Below are 20,985 nucleotides of genomic sequence, written 5' to 3'. Positions count from 1 at the left end.
TGCGATTTCAAAGGACACGCGCCCGGTAACCTTTGCTGCGTTCCTCGGCCTGTTTCGAAGCTCCGGCGAACGACAAACGACGAACGGTCTCTCGCTGGAATCGTGCGTATCGTTGACATCGCGTTGCATCTGCGCTTCGGATTGCGTGCCAAGCTCGTTGCGCAATTCCGCGCTCGTACCATTAGCATCCGACACGGATTTGGAATGTCGCTGACGGTCGGTCTCGTCGTCGTTCGCCGTCGGAACGTATCCAAATTTTCCCAGGTCGTACAACCGGAAATAGAAATTCACACCAAACCTACCGAGCCTTAAAAGTAACATGTTGTCTTATAGAAATGACGAGATTGAATTTATTCGGATTTTGTGCGGTTCGTAATATAATACATCCTAAATATATTTATTTAATCATTTCCCACGAAAGCATCTTCACAATTGCAGTAATTGTGAAATAAAAAATATGGAACGGTCATTTTGACCGGCGGTGGTAGGTTTAGTGTCAAACGGAAACCTAGTTTTCACTTGGAACCGACCAATCCCGAGGGACGAAGGTGCTCGTTCGATCGTTGATTCGCGATCAGCTGGTATCTTCGCGAAGCACCGGCATTTTCCCTTCGATCGTAAATCCCGACCTTCTTCCACGTTCTCGAGCACACTCATTTTTCTGAAATACGACCCACCGTTTTCCGTTGCAAGTTTCGAGCTCGAACCGAACGTTTCCGATCGATCTGTGCACCTGTTGCCACTTCGTTGCGCAATTTCGTTCGAACGTTCGGCCTAGAACAAGTTTGCGGTGCGATTCGGCGACTGCGACGCGGAATTGGAAACTGCTCGCCGATCTCGGCCAGAGAAATTAACGCTCGTCACGACCATCCGAATCCTACGAGAGGCCCGTGGGATGATTGATGTTGCGATACGCATCTCGGGCCCCCGACTCCGAATCAATCTTGCCGGGAAACTGGCAGGAACGGACGGGAAGGACGGTGCCCCCGTCGCGACACATCCTCTAAAATCACGCCCCGAGCTACGCCTCGGCTTCGTTAATCGCGTTATCCCGAACGACGAAAGATCTTCCGACTTCTCTCCGAGGTGGTTTCCTCCTCTCGCCGAGATCCTGGCAGGTGGCCAATCGTCTCGTCACCCCGCTCGATCCAACTTTTCCAAAGGTATCGATCCCGATACCTGCGCAGCGCGACGTTCGTCCCTCCTCCTCGAGGGGAATCCGTTTTCCCAAGACGACGATCGAGCGTTTAGCGACCGATTAGCCGCGCGCTCTCGCGTGTCGATGGAAACCGATAGATCGATTCTATGCTCGAGGGGTTGCGCCTCTTCTTTTGCTCGCGGAGACGAGGTGCGTGTCAGAGAAGAAAAATAACAATTGAACGTATTGGAAGTATGGGTATTAAAGAAAACCACACTATTATAGAATATGAAATAAGATTAATATCAGAATAGTAACTCTAGAAGCACGCTGTGAGACACGTCTTGATCCAGCGAAAGAAACGTCACGAATGAAACACAAGTGATCGAAACAGAGGAGCAACAATATTAACAACTGAAGATCGAGGGTCCCATGCCGGGGACAACATACAATTAACTGTAGATACGATGTATGCATATACAGGTCAATAGCCGGTTCAATCGATCCTACCTTTTAACACTTTGAACGCCCAACTAGAACCCCAAAAATGCCATAAAATCAAAGTAAGTTATTGGATGAAATAAAAATTGCAAAAAATTAAATGTATGATACTGAGTAATCCTCCAACTTTTCTGTTACAGATCCTAATCAAGTTTAGTACAATGAATATATCAACGTAGAAATTCATTTTAATACCTGCACAAATAATTCCGTCACCCACATATGGCTGACGCGGCTACGAACGTGTTAAAGAAATAATAGATTGATTTTGTTCTACATTTATGAAAGAAATTCCGACAGAACGAAAGAGGAATAACGGGGAAACGGGAGCGTAATCGATCGCGGTAACCGATCCGATTATGGAGGCATCCCTCTGTCGATGTCGTCAAAGAGGAGCGCGCACGGCGATCGTGGCCGAGAGGAAGGTGTCAAAGAAACAGAGAAGGAGACGACTAGAAAAGCGCGGAAAAAGAGAAGAAAATGTGTCGAGTAAAAATGACAAAAGGACGAAAACAAAGAAGAGAAGGGAGGAGAAGAGGGCAGGTCGAGCGAACGGCGGCCTCAAGAAAGATCTACCGACGCGACAGCGAAACGGGCAACGAGAAGAGGAGGAGAGGAAAGGAAAGAGAGAGAGAGAGAGAGAGAGTAGGGGGTGAGGTTGAGGGAGGAAGAAAGAGAGGGAGAGAGGAGAGAGAGAGAGAGCAAGGAGAGCCATGGAGAACGCTAGCATCACATTCTAGGCTATTCCGCATTCTGTTCCCCCACTTTCGATCGTCCACAAGCCACCGGCTCACCTCTACGCCTCCGTGACTGCTGGAAAAGTTGTATAACGAACACGTACGCGTGTACCTGACACGTACGCTCGCCTCTTCCAAGTGTTCTGCCGACCTCGTGTATAGGCACTGTATAGATACCGTAGGAACCGACGACGTAGTCGCGTCGCGAACCTCTACGCCGCGCCAGTCCACGCTCTACACTCTAGACTCTACACGAACGCGGGGTACCTATGACACGAGACTCGCGGACTCACCTGCGTGCTCCTGTTCCTGTTCCTGCTGGCGCGCCTGTTCTCGCTGTAGCATCGAACAAACGTTGCCTGGAACACGAGCACGCCCAGAGTTACCTCGGACTTTTTCGCGATTGTCGTCGAATCCTTTCTCAAATTTTCTCTTTCCCGTTTTTCGCATGAACGCCCCTTGCCCGCGAAATCGTCGACGATTCACGTCCGGAAGAGAGCGCCGATCTTTCCCAGACGGGGGATCGACGTTTCCGGTTCGGTGGAGGACGATGAAAAGTCGTCGCAACGGATACCTACGCGTATCTGTGCCAAGATTGCTGGAAAACGCGCGCGTTTTCTCACGGATGGGCGGAACAACGGCCGACTGTGTACGCTCGTTGCCGGTGGATAGTTTGCGTCGCGTCGAGTCGCGTCGCCTTGGCTCGCGACCGACAAGCAGCCGCCGCGTTACGAGCGATTTCCTCCCGAGACTCGCTAACCAGATCGCAATTATCGCGTAAAGACATGTGGACGGCAATGAAAGTGACAGCGCGCGTATACTCGACGCTCGACGCACGACGCACGCGGCCGTGTCCACCCATCGGAATCGTTTCACGGACTCCGGACGCGCCGCGTCGGCGTCGTTCCTCCGAGCATTATTCCCGCCGATTCGGCCCATTCTACTCGCGGGTTCTCGTGGCACGAATTATCGAGCTGCGCGATTCGCGATCTTCCGAAACGGCCGATTCCCGAGATACCGACTCGGACTCGGACGCGAGCAAACGAGCAAATCGAAAAATCAGTCGAGATACCGGTATCTCGTTTGACAGCGTGACAAATTTCGACAAACACCGGGCATTAAGCCTGTTTATCTCAGGAAACTCGAACGCGGCACGATCGAAATCAGAAATTCCGACGCGCCACGCTGTCGCGGGAAGAAGCGACTTCGCATCGGGCGAAACCGATTCCTCGATTTTTACAGGTGCGTACGCGTAACAACTATTTGGTACCAAAGTCTCTCAATTTGAACTCGCGGACGCGGCGCGATCGAAATCAGAAATTCCGACGCGCCACGCTGTCGCGGGAAGAAGCGACTTCGCATCGGGCGAAACCGATTCCTCGATTTTTACAGGTGCGTACGCGTAACAACTATTTGGTACCAAAGTCTCTCGCAATTTGAACTCGCGCAGTCGATCGCGGTTAACTCTCCAGAACGAGTTTATTCTGGAAACACACGGAAACCCTAGGATCGAACCGAGCGTCGAACAACAGTCGTCGGACGACGTAGAATGTCTCCGGCCGGCCCGATGGAATCCCGAAAAGCAAGGACGTTTACTTTTCGTGACGTTCACGGATCGCGCGAACTCAATCCTGCGACGGCTTCCCCGGACTCGTGCAACCACGTCGAACGCTTTCCGAATCCTCTTTTCTGCTCGCCGAAATATGCTCGCGAGTCGTGGAGCTCGGCACAGGCCTGGCTACGATCGTGCTACACTCGCCAACCTTGATACGATAGGTTAACAAACGGATCGATGGCGACGCCGACGACGACGACGCCGACGACGACGGCGTCGGAGAGCGGACGATAGCAAGAGCAAGAGTAACAGCGAGCGGCGAACGGCGAACGCGTTCCCGCGACTTGGAGGCGGATTTTACCGGAGGTGGCGTGCTATCGGCGACAGTGAAAACGACCGGCCACGACCAGACGACATTCTCGATTTCAATGCCGCCCGGACACGTTCGCATTGTCGATTTGTCGTAATTGCCGATCTCGAGAGAGCGTCGGTGTCGCTCGATCGGCGTTGCGGTCGTCGTCCGCGCGCAGAAGATTGTTGGAAAATCGAATAGATGTACAGTGAATTCTCGTTACGAGTCAGCGCCAACCTTACAATTTGGAGTCAATGGAACTACCCACACCACCGCGGTGTGAGGCCTACGTGCAACATTGGAGAAAGACATTTTCTCGGTCTTCTTGTCGCTATCGCTTAGTAGTCACAGGCTTTTATGACTTCTAGACGGACATGACTCTTAGGTTTGCCCTGTGTATTTCGAACGCGAGGCTCGGCGACAACCTCAGATTTCGTCTAATAGCCAGAACGGCGCAACTGACTGGTAACGAGAATTCACTGTAATCGTGTGGCGTCCGCGGATATATGCCGGTAAATCCTGTTTCCGTGAACTCGACTTATTTTCGAAAATCGATGACGCAACGTCGCGATGCACGTTACCATTCGATTTTCGTGGCGATCCGCGATAACGTCGAAAAGAATTAATCCGTGTAAATACGAAAAGCATGTATTCGCAAACAGTCTAATCTCAATGTGACATTGGCCGATGGAACCGTATAACCTGCACCGGCGCGTATCTTTTACGAGGATATATTACGTGTTTGCCGGTGATAAGACGTTGCCCGTGGGGAACCGAGAGGACAAACATAATGTCGCGTACGCATTATGATACATGTGCGCGCGAGATACCCCGCGCAAGTACATTGTAATCCGTTGCGGTTTCGCTTGCTCGCGAATCGGCCGTTCGACCCTTTCTTTCGCCGCTCGATCATTCGAGAATAATTTCGTCGGTCGACGCAAGAGCAACGAGGCAAGAAAAAACCGATCGAAATCCTACGCGAACGGCGAACGGCAAACAGAGGACCGAATCGACGAGGTTTATCGATTGGTTCGCGGGTCCGAACCGTGGGAAAGACACTGCGAACGGACGAGTACTCGCGAAACGAGATAACGCGCGAACCGTCGCGTCGTATCGGCGTCGAAGACTCGGCGCGGACGTCGTCATCGGAAGTCAAACACGGATTGTACCGAAAAAATCGAGAAGCGTGAACAAACAACGCTTCGATTTATCTTCGGGTACCGTTCTCACATCCTTCGCGCGTTCTTCCGTCCCGCAGCTCGGAACTCGTTCGCGAGATCGGCCGGTCGCGAAATCCACCTTACATCTGTCCAACGAGAGACAGCAAAATAAAACGAGCATACGATGTTTCACTGTCTCGTTCGATAGACTATAGCTAGTTCCGACGTGAGATGCAACCGAAGCGTCGCAGATCGAAATACGCGCGCGCCGATCGAGTAGATCGTGACCGTTCCAACGGCCGCCCGGAGGAAAACGATACGATAACTTGAACAACGAACGAAAAGTTTGCCGAGAAGGGTGGCTCTCTTTTGCGCAACATCGATCCACTGCGCAACCAAAGTTATCGGACGATCTTTGATCCCTAGCGCAGCATCTGTTCGGCTAAAAGTAACACCGATGCTGGAAGAGATCGGAAAGGTTGCGATCGACCGTGGCCCCGCGATCCAGCACGACTCGCAGAAACAGAAGAGTCTTCAGAAAAGATCGATACGCGTTTCGATCAGACACGGTCGGCTCGATCGGGTTATTTTCGTATTTTCGTGCGAGGATACGAATGCACCGAGGCAAGCGAAACGACCGTCGCGTACGATCGAATATCGCGTCCAGTGTAACCGCGCCCTAATCGTTTAGAATCTAGACAAAGCTTCCGAGGGCTGTCGACGAGATTAGCGACGCTTTCGACGCGTTCCCAGCCGGTCGAAACGCGAACGGTTTAGCGGTCGATGTGGCTCCTCAAACGGAGAAAGAGAGAAGGAGAGAAAGAGGGGAAGAAAGACTGAGGACAGAGAGAAAGGTAGATGCTGACGAAGAACGGCGAAGAGCGAGTCGAATGGGCATCGGAGGTGGAACGGTATGGAATCGCGAGAGAGGCCTATGCCTCTGTGCCCGTGCCTGTGTGCCTGTGCCTGTGCCTGTGCCTGTGCTTGTGCCCGTGCCCGTGCTCTCTCCTGATGGCGGTGCAACTCGCACCGCTCCGAGTCGCGGTTTATGCTTTGCAGATACCAATCTTGTTTCTTGACCTATATCCGCGTTTGCATCGTTGCGCAATACGCTCGAAAGGCGTCTTCGAAAATCACCGCGGGAGTCCAACAACGTCTCGTCCGCTCCGCTCTTGCTCTCGACTATGCGCGTGTTTCGCACCGAATCCCTTCTTCGTGTTCTCGTTCCGTCGCGCGCATGGTACCGTCTTTCCTGAGCATTCATTTATTCTCACATTTCCAAAGGATCCGTCACCGAGATCGCCTTCCGTTCATTTTTATTTTTCGAAAGGCAATAATTCTCGGTATAATCGATCGTCGACGAAGAAATCGGTTGAAAAGGCGTCGGTCACCGTCGACTCTTGTTACAACAACTTTGGTAGTTCGGCTCTGCGGGCAGAGGAGGATTTACATGCGTTTCACGGTCCCCGGCATTGCTGACACGCTTGCTACGCGGACGAGGGGCACGTAGAATGCGCGTCGGTACGCATCTTAACAGTCGGTCGCTGTACGACGGTCTTCCTGCAGGCCGCGGTACTCTCGACTCTCGACTCTCAATCGAGAAACCAGTACGAGATCTTTGCGCCGGAACTTTTCGGTCGACCTCGAAATTAATATTCGATATTCCGTGTAATATTCGGCTCCTCGAGCCGTTCCGTTGCGGGAAAATAGTAAACTCATTGCGGCGTAATCGATCGTTGCCACCGGCTCTCTCGATCCAGAGATCGAACGATTTCACACGATCTCCCAAGGGTACCGTTTTCGATGCGATACATTTCCACCGACAATAACGTACAATTATAAGCGCATGCCGCTAAGTATCGCTTATACGTATGCGTCATACTTCGTAACGGTGTTGGGTCGATCGGTTACTACCGATCCAGCGCTGGGCGAGGCCGACGCGATGCGATGCGATGCGATGCGATGCGATACGATGCGTGCACACGCTACAGCAGATATAAATTTCCGTGATCTTCGGTACCGTAGGTCAACGTTCAGAGAGGATTCCAGCCGGGCTCATCATCCTGCCTGCGTCTCTCTCTCTCTCTCTCTCTCTCTCTCTCTCTCTCTCTCTCTTTCTCTGGCTCTGTAAAAGGCGCGAGTGCGCGACCGCGGCCGCGACCACCGCCCGTCCACGCGATTCGAGTCCCCGCTCTTCCCGCGGCTCGAAATTCTATTCGCTAGGTGAATCGGTTCGCGAAATTCGTTGCTCCGATTCCCGGCTGATCTTCGATTCGTCCTCGAATCGAAAAGATTCGAAGAGTACAGGAACTTGTTTCGTTGCGACGCGAGTCGGTAATCGCGATCGCCGAGGAGTTAGCGGGACTCGGGTGTACAAAAGCGACGATGCAATCGTAAAAACGAAGCTGCGCGAAACCTCCGGAGGGCCTTCTACCTTTACGTAACGACCGACTCGAGAAAGTAGCCCAAAGAGTGCTCGCTATAAATCAGCCGTTCAACGACAACCGCGATACGCCTCGATCGGATCTTTGAACTTTGATTCGTGGGAAATGAAACGTAAACAAAGCCGCTCGCGGTCCCTGCTCGAACGTGTGCGTTACCCTTTTGCGAATCGTAGCCATCGGTCGTCGACTCGTCCGCGCGTCCCCCGGTCGGTCCGAGATATCGGACCACGCCCGACTCGCATAAACGCGTTGTCCCGGCACGCTTTGTTCCGCAGAAAACTCCGTTCAGGCGAGATTTTGCTCGAACACCGCGATGTCCCGTGGCTGGCTGACGAAACCGGCCGACGCCGAAGAGGTGATCTCGATGCGGGCGAGAGAGCGAAGACAAGACGAGTCTAGTCGAGCCAACCGAGAGGAACGGAGTATAGGCTCGCAGCGAAGCGGAGGACGATTGCCGGAGAGAACGAGAAACGGAAGAAAGGCGAAAACGCGAAAAGGCGAAAGATCAAAAGGAGAAAAGGAGAAAAGTAGGAAACAAGGAAAGAAGGGACCCCGAGGCCCGAGGCGCCGTAAGCATAACGGTACATCGGAGAAGACCGCGAGAGGAACGGTGTGGCGCGGCGGATAACCGACTAGCCTCCGCCCAACCGAAAACGATTCGCACATCTCCTTCGTCTACTCGAGACTCTGTTCCCGCGGAAACGACGCATTGTTCCGGATCGATCATGGACCAGGACCAACCGGAATCGTTAACGAATCTGCCCCAGTAGAAAACTATTCGAAACGAGACACCCGCGTCCTCCGTTGCGTTCGATCAGCTGACCTACGGCGACGTCGAGAACCATCCCGTTGCGAAAATAATCGGCGAAAAGAACGCACGGTACCGAGGCGTTTAAGCTGTTAATCGAGAGCCAAAGATAAAGAACCGGTCGCGGTCGGTCGAATGAGCCATCGACCGCGCGGCTCGCGCTCGTTGCGATCGATCCCCGCGAAAAAAGACTCGCGCGCGGTGCGGCAGTTCGCGTCTTTCAAAGTCTTGCGGACGCGAGAGAGGTCGTTAAAATCCGTCTCATTAGTATGAAACGCGTAAAGTCGCTTCACAGTTATTACAGCAGATATACCGATGCTTTACAATCCGTCCTCGGTATTAGCTCGTAATGCTAATGCGTTACACAGTCGAGACTTCCGTGCTGGCTACAAAGCGCTTCTTCGCGGACATTAAGTATGCGATGCCACGAGGTTGCCTCCTCTATCGAGTTTCCCCCGCTACCCGCCCCGCACGTTCCCCGTTGCCCGTCCTACTCTCTCTTGGAACCTGAATCCGTACCTTATCCTTGTCGCGAAACCCAAAGTCGATCAGCGTCCTCGAATTTTCCCGTTTACAGCGAATTCTCGTTACGAGTCCGTTGCGCCGTTCCGGTGACTGACTCTTAGACGAAATCCCAGGTTGTCGCCGAACGTCGCAGATCTACAAGTCATAAGAGCCTATGACTACTCGAGAGACATTTCTCCAGCTTCGGCCCCTCACCACGATGGTGTGGGTAGTTCCAGTGACTCTAAATCGTAAGGTTGCCGCTGACTCGTAATGAGAATCCCGATCAATCTCCCGAATACCTACCCCCAAAAGAAAACGATACAGGTCGAGCTCCGATGCGAGCGATCTTTAGAATGTATCGTGGCATTCGCGTATTACACCTACACCACCTGGAGACACGAGCGTTCGAGCGGTCGCACGTACCCGCCGCGTCGCGCCGCGCCGCGCCGCTCCGCGTCGATGCGATGCGATGGAGGTCGATACACAATAAACCTGCCCGAGTAATTTCCTGTCCGAGCGACAGAGTCTCGTTAGCCGGAAAGCGTTGTCGGTTCTTTTTGCGCTGCTCATTTTCTACTCTCTATCGTTGCGGCTTTTCCACCGGCAGAAACGTTCGAGCACGGGGATATGCGTAAGTACCTTGCGAACGATACGACCGCGCGACGCGACGCGACGCGACGCGACGGTAGCCTGCGAACAAACAATTAGGTACACGGATAGGCATTTCCTATAGACTACAGACCGTCGAAGGTTGTCGATAGTCGGCAAGCAAAAAAATGATTTCGCATCGTTTCTAAGGACTCGACGGCGAGAGCGTATGTCGAACGAGTAACGGTGTCCAGTGTTTGTATTCCTTTTCCACGTGGTCGATGCGGCGGAATTGCGACGGAATTGCGGCGGGCATTTGCGGCGCGCGAAACTTACCCCCCTCTCCCTTTTGACCTGTCTCGTGACCCATAATCCGTAACTCGTAACCGGTAACCCGTAACCGCTCGACACGAAGAAACGATCATCCCCTGATTGTCCTCGAACGATCTGCCGTTCGGTTTGGAGCATACTGATCAAGAGAGACAGCGAGAATGCGATACTTTTTATCTAAAGCTTGATTATCGGTACAGTGGTTTTCTCTGTATACACTAACGAGCAAAACTGAGTCTATTTGAAGCAACATAACTTTTTAAAAATTAGATCACATGACTTGAATTTTATTGAGAAGTTAGATGGATTAGTTTATTAGGCGAGGTGTACAAAATTTTTGAAAAAAGTTCGAATTGGTCGGAATCGCAAGAGAAATAGTCAAAGTTGGTTTTTCTAGCTTTTTTATCCGAGCCTGTATCGAACATTTAAAAAATGTGTTTGATTCGCTTGAATAAATTATATCCACGCTGAAAATTTCACCGATATTGGTTAATTCGTTTACGAGTTATAAACGCTTAAAAGTGGAAAAATTGCCGTTTTTCACGATTTTCGACTTAAAATCGCACTTTTAATCGTTTATAACTCGTAAACGAATTAACCAATATCGGTGAAATTTTCAGCATGGATATAATTTATTCGAGCGAATCAAATACATTCTTTAAATTTTCATTTATTTCTTTTTTTCTATTTCTTTTGCGATTCCGACCAATTCAAATTTTTCTCAAAAATTTAGTACACCTCGTCTAATAAACTAATCCTTCTAACTTCTCAATAAAATTCAAGTCATTTGATCTAATTTTTAAAAAGTTATGTTGCTTCAAATAGTGTAGACTCAGTTTTGCTCGTTAGTGTATGTCGCCCAAGACCTGGACGATAAATGTCGCGGAATTATCCCCACTACCCCGTGAGGGTGCACGAAGCTAGAGAGACCTCGGACGCCGAGGACTGTAAACATAACATCGTGGACGATAAACGACGCTGGCAAGGCCCGCGTTGTTGACATATATCGAGAATTCACTGTATAATCATTGTCACCGAGAGACGGTTGCGGTTTTCGAATAACCCCTCCTAGAATTCCGTGAACCGAACGATTCGGAACACCCCAATCGGTGCCCGTTGAATATCCGATCTGGTTCTTTTTTTTTTCCGGTGATTCTGAACGTTACCGGTTACGGGTATGCATACCCTCTACGCAGAAATATGCTCGCGTATATTTAAACGTAATCGTTGGGTGCGCTCAAGCTTTTCACGCTTCGCGACGCGCATCATATCTGTTTCCTGGGGATCGTGACCCGTGACCGAGTCCCAGCCGAGACAATGTACAAACGATTACCGACCAGGGAGAAATCGCGCTCGTTCCGATCCGGAGCTGTTCGTTGAAACCGAAACCGAAGCCGGCGCGATCGAACGAGTCCACCGATCGATTCGGTTCTGCGATCGGATCGCGGCGTCGTCTTATCGTCGAAATCGATTCGGTGAGGATAGTTTTATCGGTGACACTTCGGAATCGGAAGAGAATCGAAGACGAGAGGCGACACGCATCGCGAGCCTCCGAGTAAATGGGTGAACGAGGAACAACAAGGGGGGTTCTCGAACAACGAGAGGGAACGCAAACCTAACCCAAACGCCGCATCGTGGTACGATCGTTCGAATCTATTATGGCAATCCGTGAACAATAACTCTTCCTCCACTCTCGGCATTTAATGACCGTCCATCTATTTAACGTGAAGGAAGAGGAAGTGGCTGTGATGGGTAGATAGGTCGAACGTTTTGTAACTAATTTCGCGAGTAAATTGTCCGTAACATTGGTTCGGTGCAGTCCGACTAAACGTAACGACAACGAAACGGAGCCGAGTCGGATCCGAACCGCGAGCACGTTCGCTGCGAGGCAGAAAACCAACCTACCACAACCTACATCTCAGCGATAAGGGGAACAACTCTCGTGCTCGTTCGAACGAGATCCGATCCGGAATCAGCTCGAGATTTCTCGTCTTCGTTCACCGAAAAGTCGCGAGTCCCGGCAAGAAATTTTCGGAAACGAATGAGAAACACGTTTCCCGATGTTCGATCGTCGAACGAGGTGCACACGCGCACCGCGAGGAACGGCACCCACTCATCCACCTACCCGTCTCTGATTCGCTGCTCTTCCTCGTGAGTCATTGCGACTATCGCGAGCAACGAGTCGACGAGGCGACGAGCGCCTAACCGGCTCGACGCGTATCGCGAATCGCGAATCACGATCGCATCTACCAAAACCTTTGCCCCGTCTTTCATATTTTGATCGCCTCTTTATTCTCGTAGATCTTTCGGTAAAGACCGAAATAGGATGTTCGAACGATCGACGAGCAAGGAATTCCCTAGCGAGAAAACACGACCGAACGGTGTAATCGTTCCGGTAACGTTAAACGCGTGAGAGAGTTTCCCTTTGTGCAAACAAGATCGTCCTCGTATTTTAACCCGGCAATCTTCGGGTCTAATGTTAATTGCGTTTGTTCTTCGATCGAGCGCCGAGCGGCGAGCGACCTGCGAGCAGCGCCAAGCGAAATAATCGGTGGAACGGTAATCATACGCAGCAGAACCGAAGCGAAGGGCGGTGAACCGTGGAAATGGTTCGTCCGGTGGTCGTCGGGATGCCCTTTCTGCCTAGCCACGATAATCGTGGATTTCCGTCCGCTTATTATCTTACGCGCGTCACAAGTCACAATACGTTTAGATTGCGTCCAGGTAACGGCTAATTACCGATTCGACGCCATTGCATCCGCGACCCTCTTCCACGTGGCCAAAACATCCCCCCGAGTATCGAAACGGATCTTCCCCGAGGATCTGGCAACTGAAAATCTCATCATCCTCGATCAGTGTACCCGGTCTTTAAATCTCGAGGAGAATCGTCGACTCTTACAATTAGTCAACTTTCGGACCCACCGCTATCCGCCGAGATTTCGCTTGCTAAAACGCGATAATGGTAACGGTATCAAAAAAACCGGTTTTATATTACAGACATAGACGGGACGCGGCCGTCGTCGTCGAAAATCCAACGACCGTCTCGGGCTCGAAAGTGACCCGCCAACTTTGAGATCGCGCTGGATCGATAAGGAGAAAATGAAAGCTTTCGAATTTCGGTTTGGTCCCCCATCGGTTTCTACTCGCTCGGCTGCGGTACGAGAACGATTTCTGCCGCCTACCCGACGGTTCTCGCGATTTCCGGCTCGTCTTGCCGACGGACGGAAACGCGTTGAATTCGCGCAGAGACTCCGGTTTGACGATGCCCGTACAGATAACATGCAATTTCGCTGAAACACTGATTTCGTTTACAGCACATATAATTCGAAACTAACAGAGCGGACTGATGCGAGGCGAACGTCTCGGAAAAGATAACCGACAAAGAAGAGTTTCGAGCACAGCGAGAGTGACGACGCGACGATCTGACGGAGGCGACGCACTCGCATTCGGAAAGAGAAAAAGAAAGAAGGAGGAACGTGTGCACGTCGTCGTTCGAGTTTCTCGGCAAGGTGGAAAGGCGTGCGACGCGTACGCGTGTCCCAGACGGACGGCATATCAAAGAATATTTGCCCTGTCAACACGCGGCTTAGCGCGGAAACGCCGTTGCGTCTAGAAAGGAACAACGATCGCTCCGAGCAAGATAATAGTAATGGAAATTATTACTTTGCTCTAATACTTTACGATCCACCGCTTCCCTAGAATCGATACGTTATCTCCGTAGACTTTTCTTCCACGGGCACGTAGCTGCGTTGCAGGTATGCTTACAGTACCATACGCATGTATACACTTCCGAGGGCCCAGAAGGGTCTCCTCGTAGCTAACCCTTTGCACTCGAGCGGTGACTCTGAAGCACCACCAGAAATTGTTGTGGCATTATTTCAAAGAAATTACAAATAATATTACGAAATATTTGTTACGTTACAAAATTTGTATTTAATAGATTACTAAACATTTAAATATTACATGTGGAAATCGGATCAGTTTCGTACGAATAAAATGAAAATATTCCAAGACGGAAGAAAAATTTAGTTTTAGAATGTAAATAGCGCCGAGTGCGAAGGGTTAATCCAAATCGTAGTGTCCTCGAGTCGATTACGCCGCGCAAAAATAACATTCGCGTCGATTTAACACTTAGAACGCCCAACTAGAAAAAATGCCATAAAATCAAGGTAAGTTATTTAATGAAATAAAAATTGCAAAAAATTAAATGTATGATACCGAGTAATCCTCCATCTTTTCTGCATGTTACAGATCCTAATCAAGTTTAGTACAATGAATATATCAACGTAAAAGTTCATTTTAAAACCTGCACAAATAATTCCGTCACCCACACATGGGTGACGCGGCGACGAACGTGTTAAACCGTCGGATTTACCGCGTGTGAATCATCGAAAACCAATTAAGAGTTTACTCCCCCGTTCAATGGTTTCATCAACTATTACCATGAATATATAAAATCTGCAGTACGGTTCTCACTGCCGAGGTTCCCGGTACATTATGCGGTATTTCGCCAGTATAGTGGCGTTGGTATCTGCTCTTTGTAAATGATCATAGCTCCGCTATATCGACGTGTATCGGTATCGGGCAATTGAGCCTCGAATCATTGAGTTTGGTCGCCGAGCAAACAAAACGAAACGGAACGGAAAGGAGAGGCGAGACAGGGAAAAGGAGGGGAATAAAATATTCACCTGCATCTGCAGCCAAGAGTAATCGATGTAGGTGGTTGTGCCAGCGGTGACAGCGCCGGCGACGCTGGAAGCGGACGAGATTTGCTGCCAGTTATCCTGACCGGTGCAGCCGAGTACCGGCAATCCGTCGGGCTGACCCCGATCCGGCACTATCTGATCGGCATACTGATAGGGTGGCTGAACCGTCGTCGGTTGTCCGCCGGAAGGCAAGCTCGCTGGATGAGGATGAGGGTGCTGGGCCCCCGAGCCGGCACTGGCGGGCAGGCAGCACACGCTCACGTCCATCCGTGGTGGCGGAGAGTCGTAGAAACGTTGCTGCTCCGGCTCCGGCACCGGCTCCGGCTCCGGCTCCGGTTCCGGCTCCGACTCCGAAAAGTCAAGCTGCTCCCAAATCGACCTTCCAAGGGTTAGCCCCCGCGGAACCATCCAATCTGAGACCTGGCACCTCTTTGTGGATCTGTCGCGCGGGCACCGAGGATGTCGTTGCGCACCTTGTCCTCTGTCTTCTCGCTTCTCGCTACCCGCTTTCTACCTCCTCCGTGTGCTGCGACTGTGTCCTGTGCCCTGCGTCTTCCCGAGATCTTGCAATCGCCAGCCTCTCTGGTCAACGTTTCTTCGGGATCGGAAACGCCTACGATATCATACTTTACCGAGCGACGACTCCGTGCTTCGTGCACGAACCTATCGTCCTAGCAGGACACGAGACACGGTTCGACACGATGTCACACCGTTCGCGCACCGTCGCACCGTCGCACCGTCGCACGGTCACACCGGTATCTTTTCCTCCGACGTGAGGACGAACCCGAAGACTATGCGCTGAAGAACGAGACGGCGGTGCATTTTTCCCGATGCTCCCGATACCTAGAGCGCGGGCGCGCGCTCGCGCACCTTGTCAATACTCGGACCTCGCCACTGCCATCGCACCACTTTCCTACGGTTTTCCCCTTTCGAGTTCGAACGACAAACAATCGACGGTTCCTACTTCGATCGTGAACGGACAACGAACATCGAGATAGCCGAATCATCGGCACGTGTCCCGCGATCGAGATCCATCCTTCTGCCGGTTTCTCTGCTGCATCGTGAAGCGTTCCTTCGAGAAGCCGATCGACCGTTCAGATGCGACCGTGCGCTGGTCCCCGATGGTCCAGAACCTCGAGAACGACGCGCATAGCGGTTGTCGATCGTTCAACGTGACGAGCTATCGGGCCGCGCGCGTTCTCCAAGTTGAATGTCTTCGGTGCTGTAACAGTTCGCGATCGAAGTTGCTCGGATTGCAAGTGTCGGCGAACGAGCTCGCAGCTTCCGGTTGGTTCCTAGAATCGGTACAGCTTCTCGCGCGCACTCGCAAAATCTACGGGAACGTTGAACGGTGTCCAATTCGTGACCGCGACGTAGGCGTCTTCGGCACTGATACCTCGACGGCCCGGAAGTGTTTCGATCTCGAAATGGCGCGGCACAAGGGGTCCAACGGGATACACCTTCGGGTTCCCGGTCAGTTCGCGAAATCACTGAGTACGATACGTGGATCGGTACGCGGTATGAGAAACGCCGACGACGACGACGGACGATCGACGAGAACTCCGACACGGTCCCGCCTTATCGCGTTCACCGTCGACGCATAACAACCGGTCACTCTTGCTCGCGATACGCGAATCTCGGAACGCATGGAAGAAAGAGGAAGAGGAGGTGGAGAACGTGCCGACGTAGAAGAGGGAGAACGAACTGCCGAGAGGAGGAAATGGACGTGCCGGCGAACCTAGAGGTGGGGATGTTCGGGGGTGGAGGTGGAGGTGGAGGTGGAGTCAGAGTCACCGTCGGAGATGGAAAGAGCCGAGACAGAAATCTCGCGCAAAAGTTCGAGGGTGACTTTGAGCTCGGCGAACGGGCGAGAACGTTCCGAGAAAGCAGAGAATTTCGGTAAAAGATCCGCAAAAACAGGGGAAAGTCGATTCGCTGACTCCAACAGGCTCTCCGCGCCGCCGAGTACGAACAACGTTGATGACAGCGCGTGCTCCCCTTGACACGCTCTTCTCTTTCCACCCCCTTTTACTCCCTCTCTGATTCTTTCTCTCTTTTGCTCGGTTTCAGCCACCGTCCGCCACCCTGCTCCCACTTCTTTCCCGGCGGGTAACGGTGTACCCGATTCACAGGGGGAGGCTCCAATCTACTGACGGAGAAGCGGCGGCAACGGCAACGGCAACGGTAACGGCAAGGGCGGCGACGGCGGTGGTGGTGGTAACGGTGGTGGTGGGCACCGGTAGCGGCGATGGTGGTGGCAGCGATGGCAGTGGTGGCAGTAGCGGCGGTGGCAGCGGCAGCGTCGACGACGACGTCGGAGGTGTCAACGAGCGATGGAGAAGAAGAAGCACAGCGACGATGGAGGTGGAGAAAAGAGGCAGTGGTAGTGGTAAACGCGAGGGTGGCGAACGCAACTGGTGCTCGTGACGAGATAGCGGTGCAGCCGATATCGCGCACGCGCATGCGTGAACACGTGTCGTCAAGGCAACGGTTCCGGAGTAACTGCCCGGTGAACGCAGCCCTCCGCGATCGGTGCTCTTTTCACTCTTTCACTCTCTCCGTCTCCCTCCCTTCCGATCTCGCCCGTTGCTCCGGCTTCGTCTCTCCCGTGTCTCCGTTCCGATCTCCGTTCCACCAACCTCGAGTCTGCTCGTAACCGCTCGTCGAGGACTTCGTGGACTCCGTGGCTCGTGCTTCTGACTCTGACTCTGACTCTGACTCTGACTCCAGCTCCGGCTGGCTCACGCCCCGGGCGCGACCGATCCGAGCAGTCTAGGCGGCCATCAAGCACGCCCCCGTCTCGTTCTCTTCTCCTCTCTTTCTCTTTTCTTTCAGCCGCACTCTCTCTCTCTCTCTCTCTCTCTCTCTCTCTCCCTGCCTCTCCCTCGACCCGCCAAGCGATCGTCATCCCTTCTTCCTTCTCTCTTCCGCCTTTTGCCCTTTTCGCGACGCGATACGATACGATGTGACGCGACGCGACGCGATGCGACACGCTCCTTTTCTATCTCGCTCTCTGTCCCTCTGATCGGGCACACTCCCTCCTCGTCGACTCGTTTGTATCCTCTCTTCCTTTCTCTTCTCGCGCACACCTCTCGCTCTTCCACTCTCTGCTTTCGTTCTCTCTTCGTCCCTCCCGAAGAATCTTTCGCTCTCGTTCTCCGTTCTCCATTCTCCGTTCTCCGTTCTCCGTTCGCCTTCGACCGCAGCCGCCAAGAAACAGTATTACACGGTGTACCATACACCACGCCATGCCATACCTAGGGAGTACGATTATCGCGCGGAAGCGCCATCGGAGAGACTCTGCTATGTACATATCACATTTTTCCCTGTTTCTTTTGGACCATCGATAGCCGAAGAATCGTTCGCGAAATCCAGGGTTCCCGGCTGGACCGCGCGAACAAGGTATACTCTTCCCGTCTATCGTCCTATCCGCTCGAGTCCCGTTCTGTCCACAACCGGGAACTCCTGTCTCTGTCTGGTCCGCGGGATTTTCTTCTCTCGATCTTCCTCTTGGACAACGGGAACGGTCATAGCCATTACGCCAACGCTCGTCTGACGTCACCTCGGGGCGATTAAAGTTTCCATATACCTGTGTAACGTACGTATCTATACGACACGCGTGTACGCTCTCTGTTCTGTTTACGGATCGCGGATCAACGTGGTGCTCTTTTCCCCTGATGATCGAATCGATCGAGAGAGCCGGTTCGCTGAAGTTTCGCCAGCTCTCGCCGATCGTGCCGAACGATAGAAATGGAACAAAGATCTATCGGAAGAACGATCGTGCGTGGGTGGTACACCGAGTATTGGTCGATTCGAGAATAGATAATATTTGAAAAATACGAACGAGAGGAGTTCGATGAGCGAACCTGCTCGCGATTCAACTCGAATTTGGAGTAGTTCGAGGCGCGATGTGTTCGTTCTCGGGTATACATACTGTGCATGATAATGCACGTGGCAACAAGCATCTCAAATCTCTCCCCTCCCACGATGCAGAGATTCCCTTTCTCTTTTAGATTGTGAAACGATTTTCTATCATGGCGGTTTAGCTCCGCGGATTTATTATATATGCAACGGGTTACGCAAATTACGACAAAGTGCAAATATTTCACATGACCTGCACCTGCATGACTCTCCTTTCTACGCGCGATCATTTAAGCAAACACGAGAATCGTAACGCGACGGTCTCACCGTGGATCTCCGATCCGAGATCCGACACGGGACGCGGGATACGGGACACGGGACACGGGACACGACCCGGTCCTCTGGCTTTCCTCGTCTCTTATTCTAGGACTCCTATACGTGGACCTAAACTGTGCGAAGTTCGTGACCCCGTCGTCTCCCGAATATCCACGTTCAAGGAGTCAAGCAACTTCGAAAATCGGAGTATGCGAACGGTGCGATCGCTTTTCTACTCTTCCATATTCTCGAAATGATAGAACGATGCTCTAAATAATTGATTTTTCTATACACCTCTACAACCTTTATATCGTAGGGCCGCTTCTATATTTGACCCGTTATCGGTTTAATCGTTCTTTTGTACTTCTCGAGTAAAAGTATCTTTTCGCCTGTCGAAGAAGGTAGCTGCGGCGCGCAGTTTGCGAAAAAGTCATGCAATAGCGTTTTCCGAAGAACAGCCCATCAAGTTGCATAAAGTCTAAATGACTAACAGCTAAACAGAATTCGAGTTGCATCGGTGGCAATCCCCCACTTTGAGAACGGAAGCAGCGCAACTTATGAATGGAAGTACCCTCCGATTGGTCGGCCCCGATAGCCAATGGTTGGTTGCACGCAGTTTCTCGCTGCGCAAATCCACGGCAAAGAATCTCAGCTGAAAACGTTGGCGATCCGACGACGACCGGCGACCGTATGCGAAACAACTTCGTCGCTCTCGACGTATCGACCCTCGTTCGAACTTAGGGTGTCTCGTCTTGTCGGGTGTATACAGCCATTCTCGAACTCGCGCCTGAACCCGATGACCCGTCGTGCACAGCAGCGCGACGGTGAAAAATGCCCCCTTTTATACAAAAGATGCTACTCCATTTTTACATAGCGAAAATTAGTTTTCTATCGACACATTTCGAGACAATATAAAACCATTGCTAAAACCAATTTTTACAAACGAATAGATTTTCATCAAACGTTCCTCTAACGAGCATATGTCAAAATAACTTTCGCGAAATTCTTGTTTGCCTTCAACAAAAACTTGTGGCAATAATTTCAACGAATTAGTAGATGTTTTACCACTTTAGAACTAAACGCAATCGATACGAATTATAGACTACGGAGAAACGTATATAATCTACTGCTCGTACCTGTAGTATATATGTATAGACTGTATATGCACTATATACGCGAGTTCGGTCCAGTTGAGTCCCGTCGACTCAATTGCCAATAGAAGAATGTGTAGCAAATACCGAACAGCAATTATTGAACCGCTAACGTATGGTAAGTATAGAGAAGGGATGTCGGCAACGCTCTTATGAGAGAGAAGCGACATTCCGTTGGGCACGTCAAGGTGATGCCAAGATGACACCTTAACGCTCGGGACACTACTATTGAAAATTGCAAGCCCGTATCCCATGCTCCGCCGTCATTTATTATACCATTTACGAATCTTCACTGAACAATGCACCCCATCGGTTCTACAAGTTTTTGTTTTTCTTCGTTTTATCAATGCCCCATTGTATCGCTTCGTATTGTATGTACGAACAACAGCTCTATATTGTTACAAATCGTTTTCACGTTCGTGGTACCCGTTTCTCCGATGCAGATTTTATATCCGCATCCGGAAATTCTTCGAAGGCAACGGAAATAAACTATAAAATAATCAAATGCGGTACAATTTCGTATAGAAAACAAAGAATAATGACTTTTTCCATCACATTTAAACTAATGTGATTTTTTCTGCGTTCAAAGTCATTGAATCAACAAATATTAATTACCTAAAAGAATTGGAATAAAATTACCTTGATAAAAAAGTTCACCTATCATAGTAATCACCGTTCCAACCGACAGAACCAAACAGGTTTGTCCTGGGACAATCTTTGATATCAGCAGAAACAATGGAATATTTTCAACAGAGACATTGTTTATCGTGTGCTTTATCCACAAACGTATTTGGCGCTCCGACGATTCTGATATAACTCTACATATGCTATA

The 20,985-nt window shown here is 51.2% G+C and overlaps 1 protein-coding gene across 3 annotated transcripts in view; it reads right to left on the bottom strand.

The window, feature by feature from the left end:
* The window catches only part of LOC143357023 (uncharacterized), a 43,027-nt gene extending 26,201 nt beyond the window's left edge, over positions 1 to 16,826 (bottom strand). Inside the window, exon 1 of one of the 3 annotated variants that reach the window (XM_076793166.1) lies at positions 14,809 to 16,826. In XM_076793166.1, coding sequence (XP_076649281.1) covers positions 14,809 to 15,234 — 426 coding nt within the window. In that variant the 5' untranslated portion in view covers positions 15,235 to 16,826. The remainder of the gene's footprint in view (positions 1 to 14,808) is intronic. The other 2 variants (XM_076793164.1, XM_076793165.1) reach the window with 2 other exon arrangements.
* Between the last annotated feature and the right edge of the window lie 4,159 nt (positions 16,827 to 20,985).

The sequence above is a fragment of the Halictus rubicundus genome, chromosome 9 (genome assembly GCF_050948215.1).
Source record: "Halictus rubicundus isolate RS-2024b chromosome 9, iyHalRubi1_principal, whole genome shotgun sequence".
NCBI classification, from domain to species: domain Eukaryota; kingdom Metazoa; phylum Arthropoda; class Insecta; order Hymenoptera; family Halictidae; genus Halictus; species Halictus rubicundus.
The sequence above is the reverse complement of the archived record's forward strand: the minus strand, read 5'-3'. Positions and strand labels throughout refer to the sequence as shown.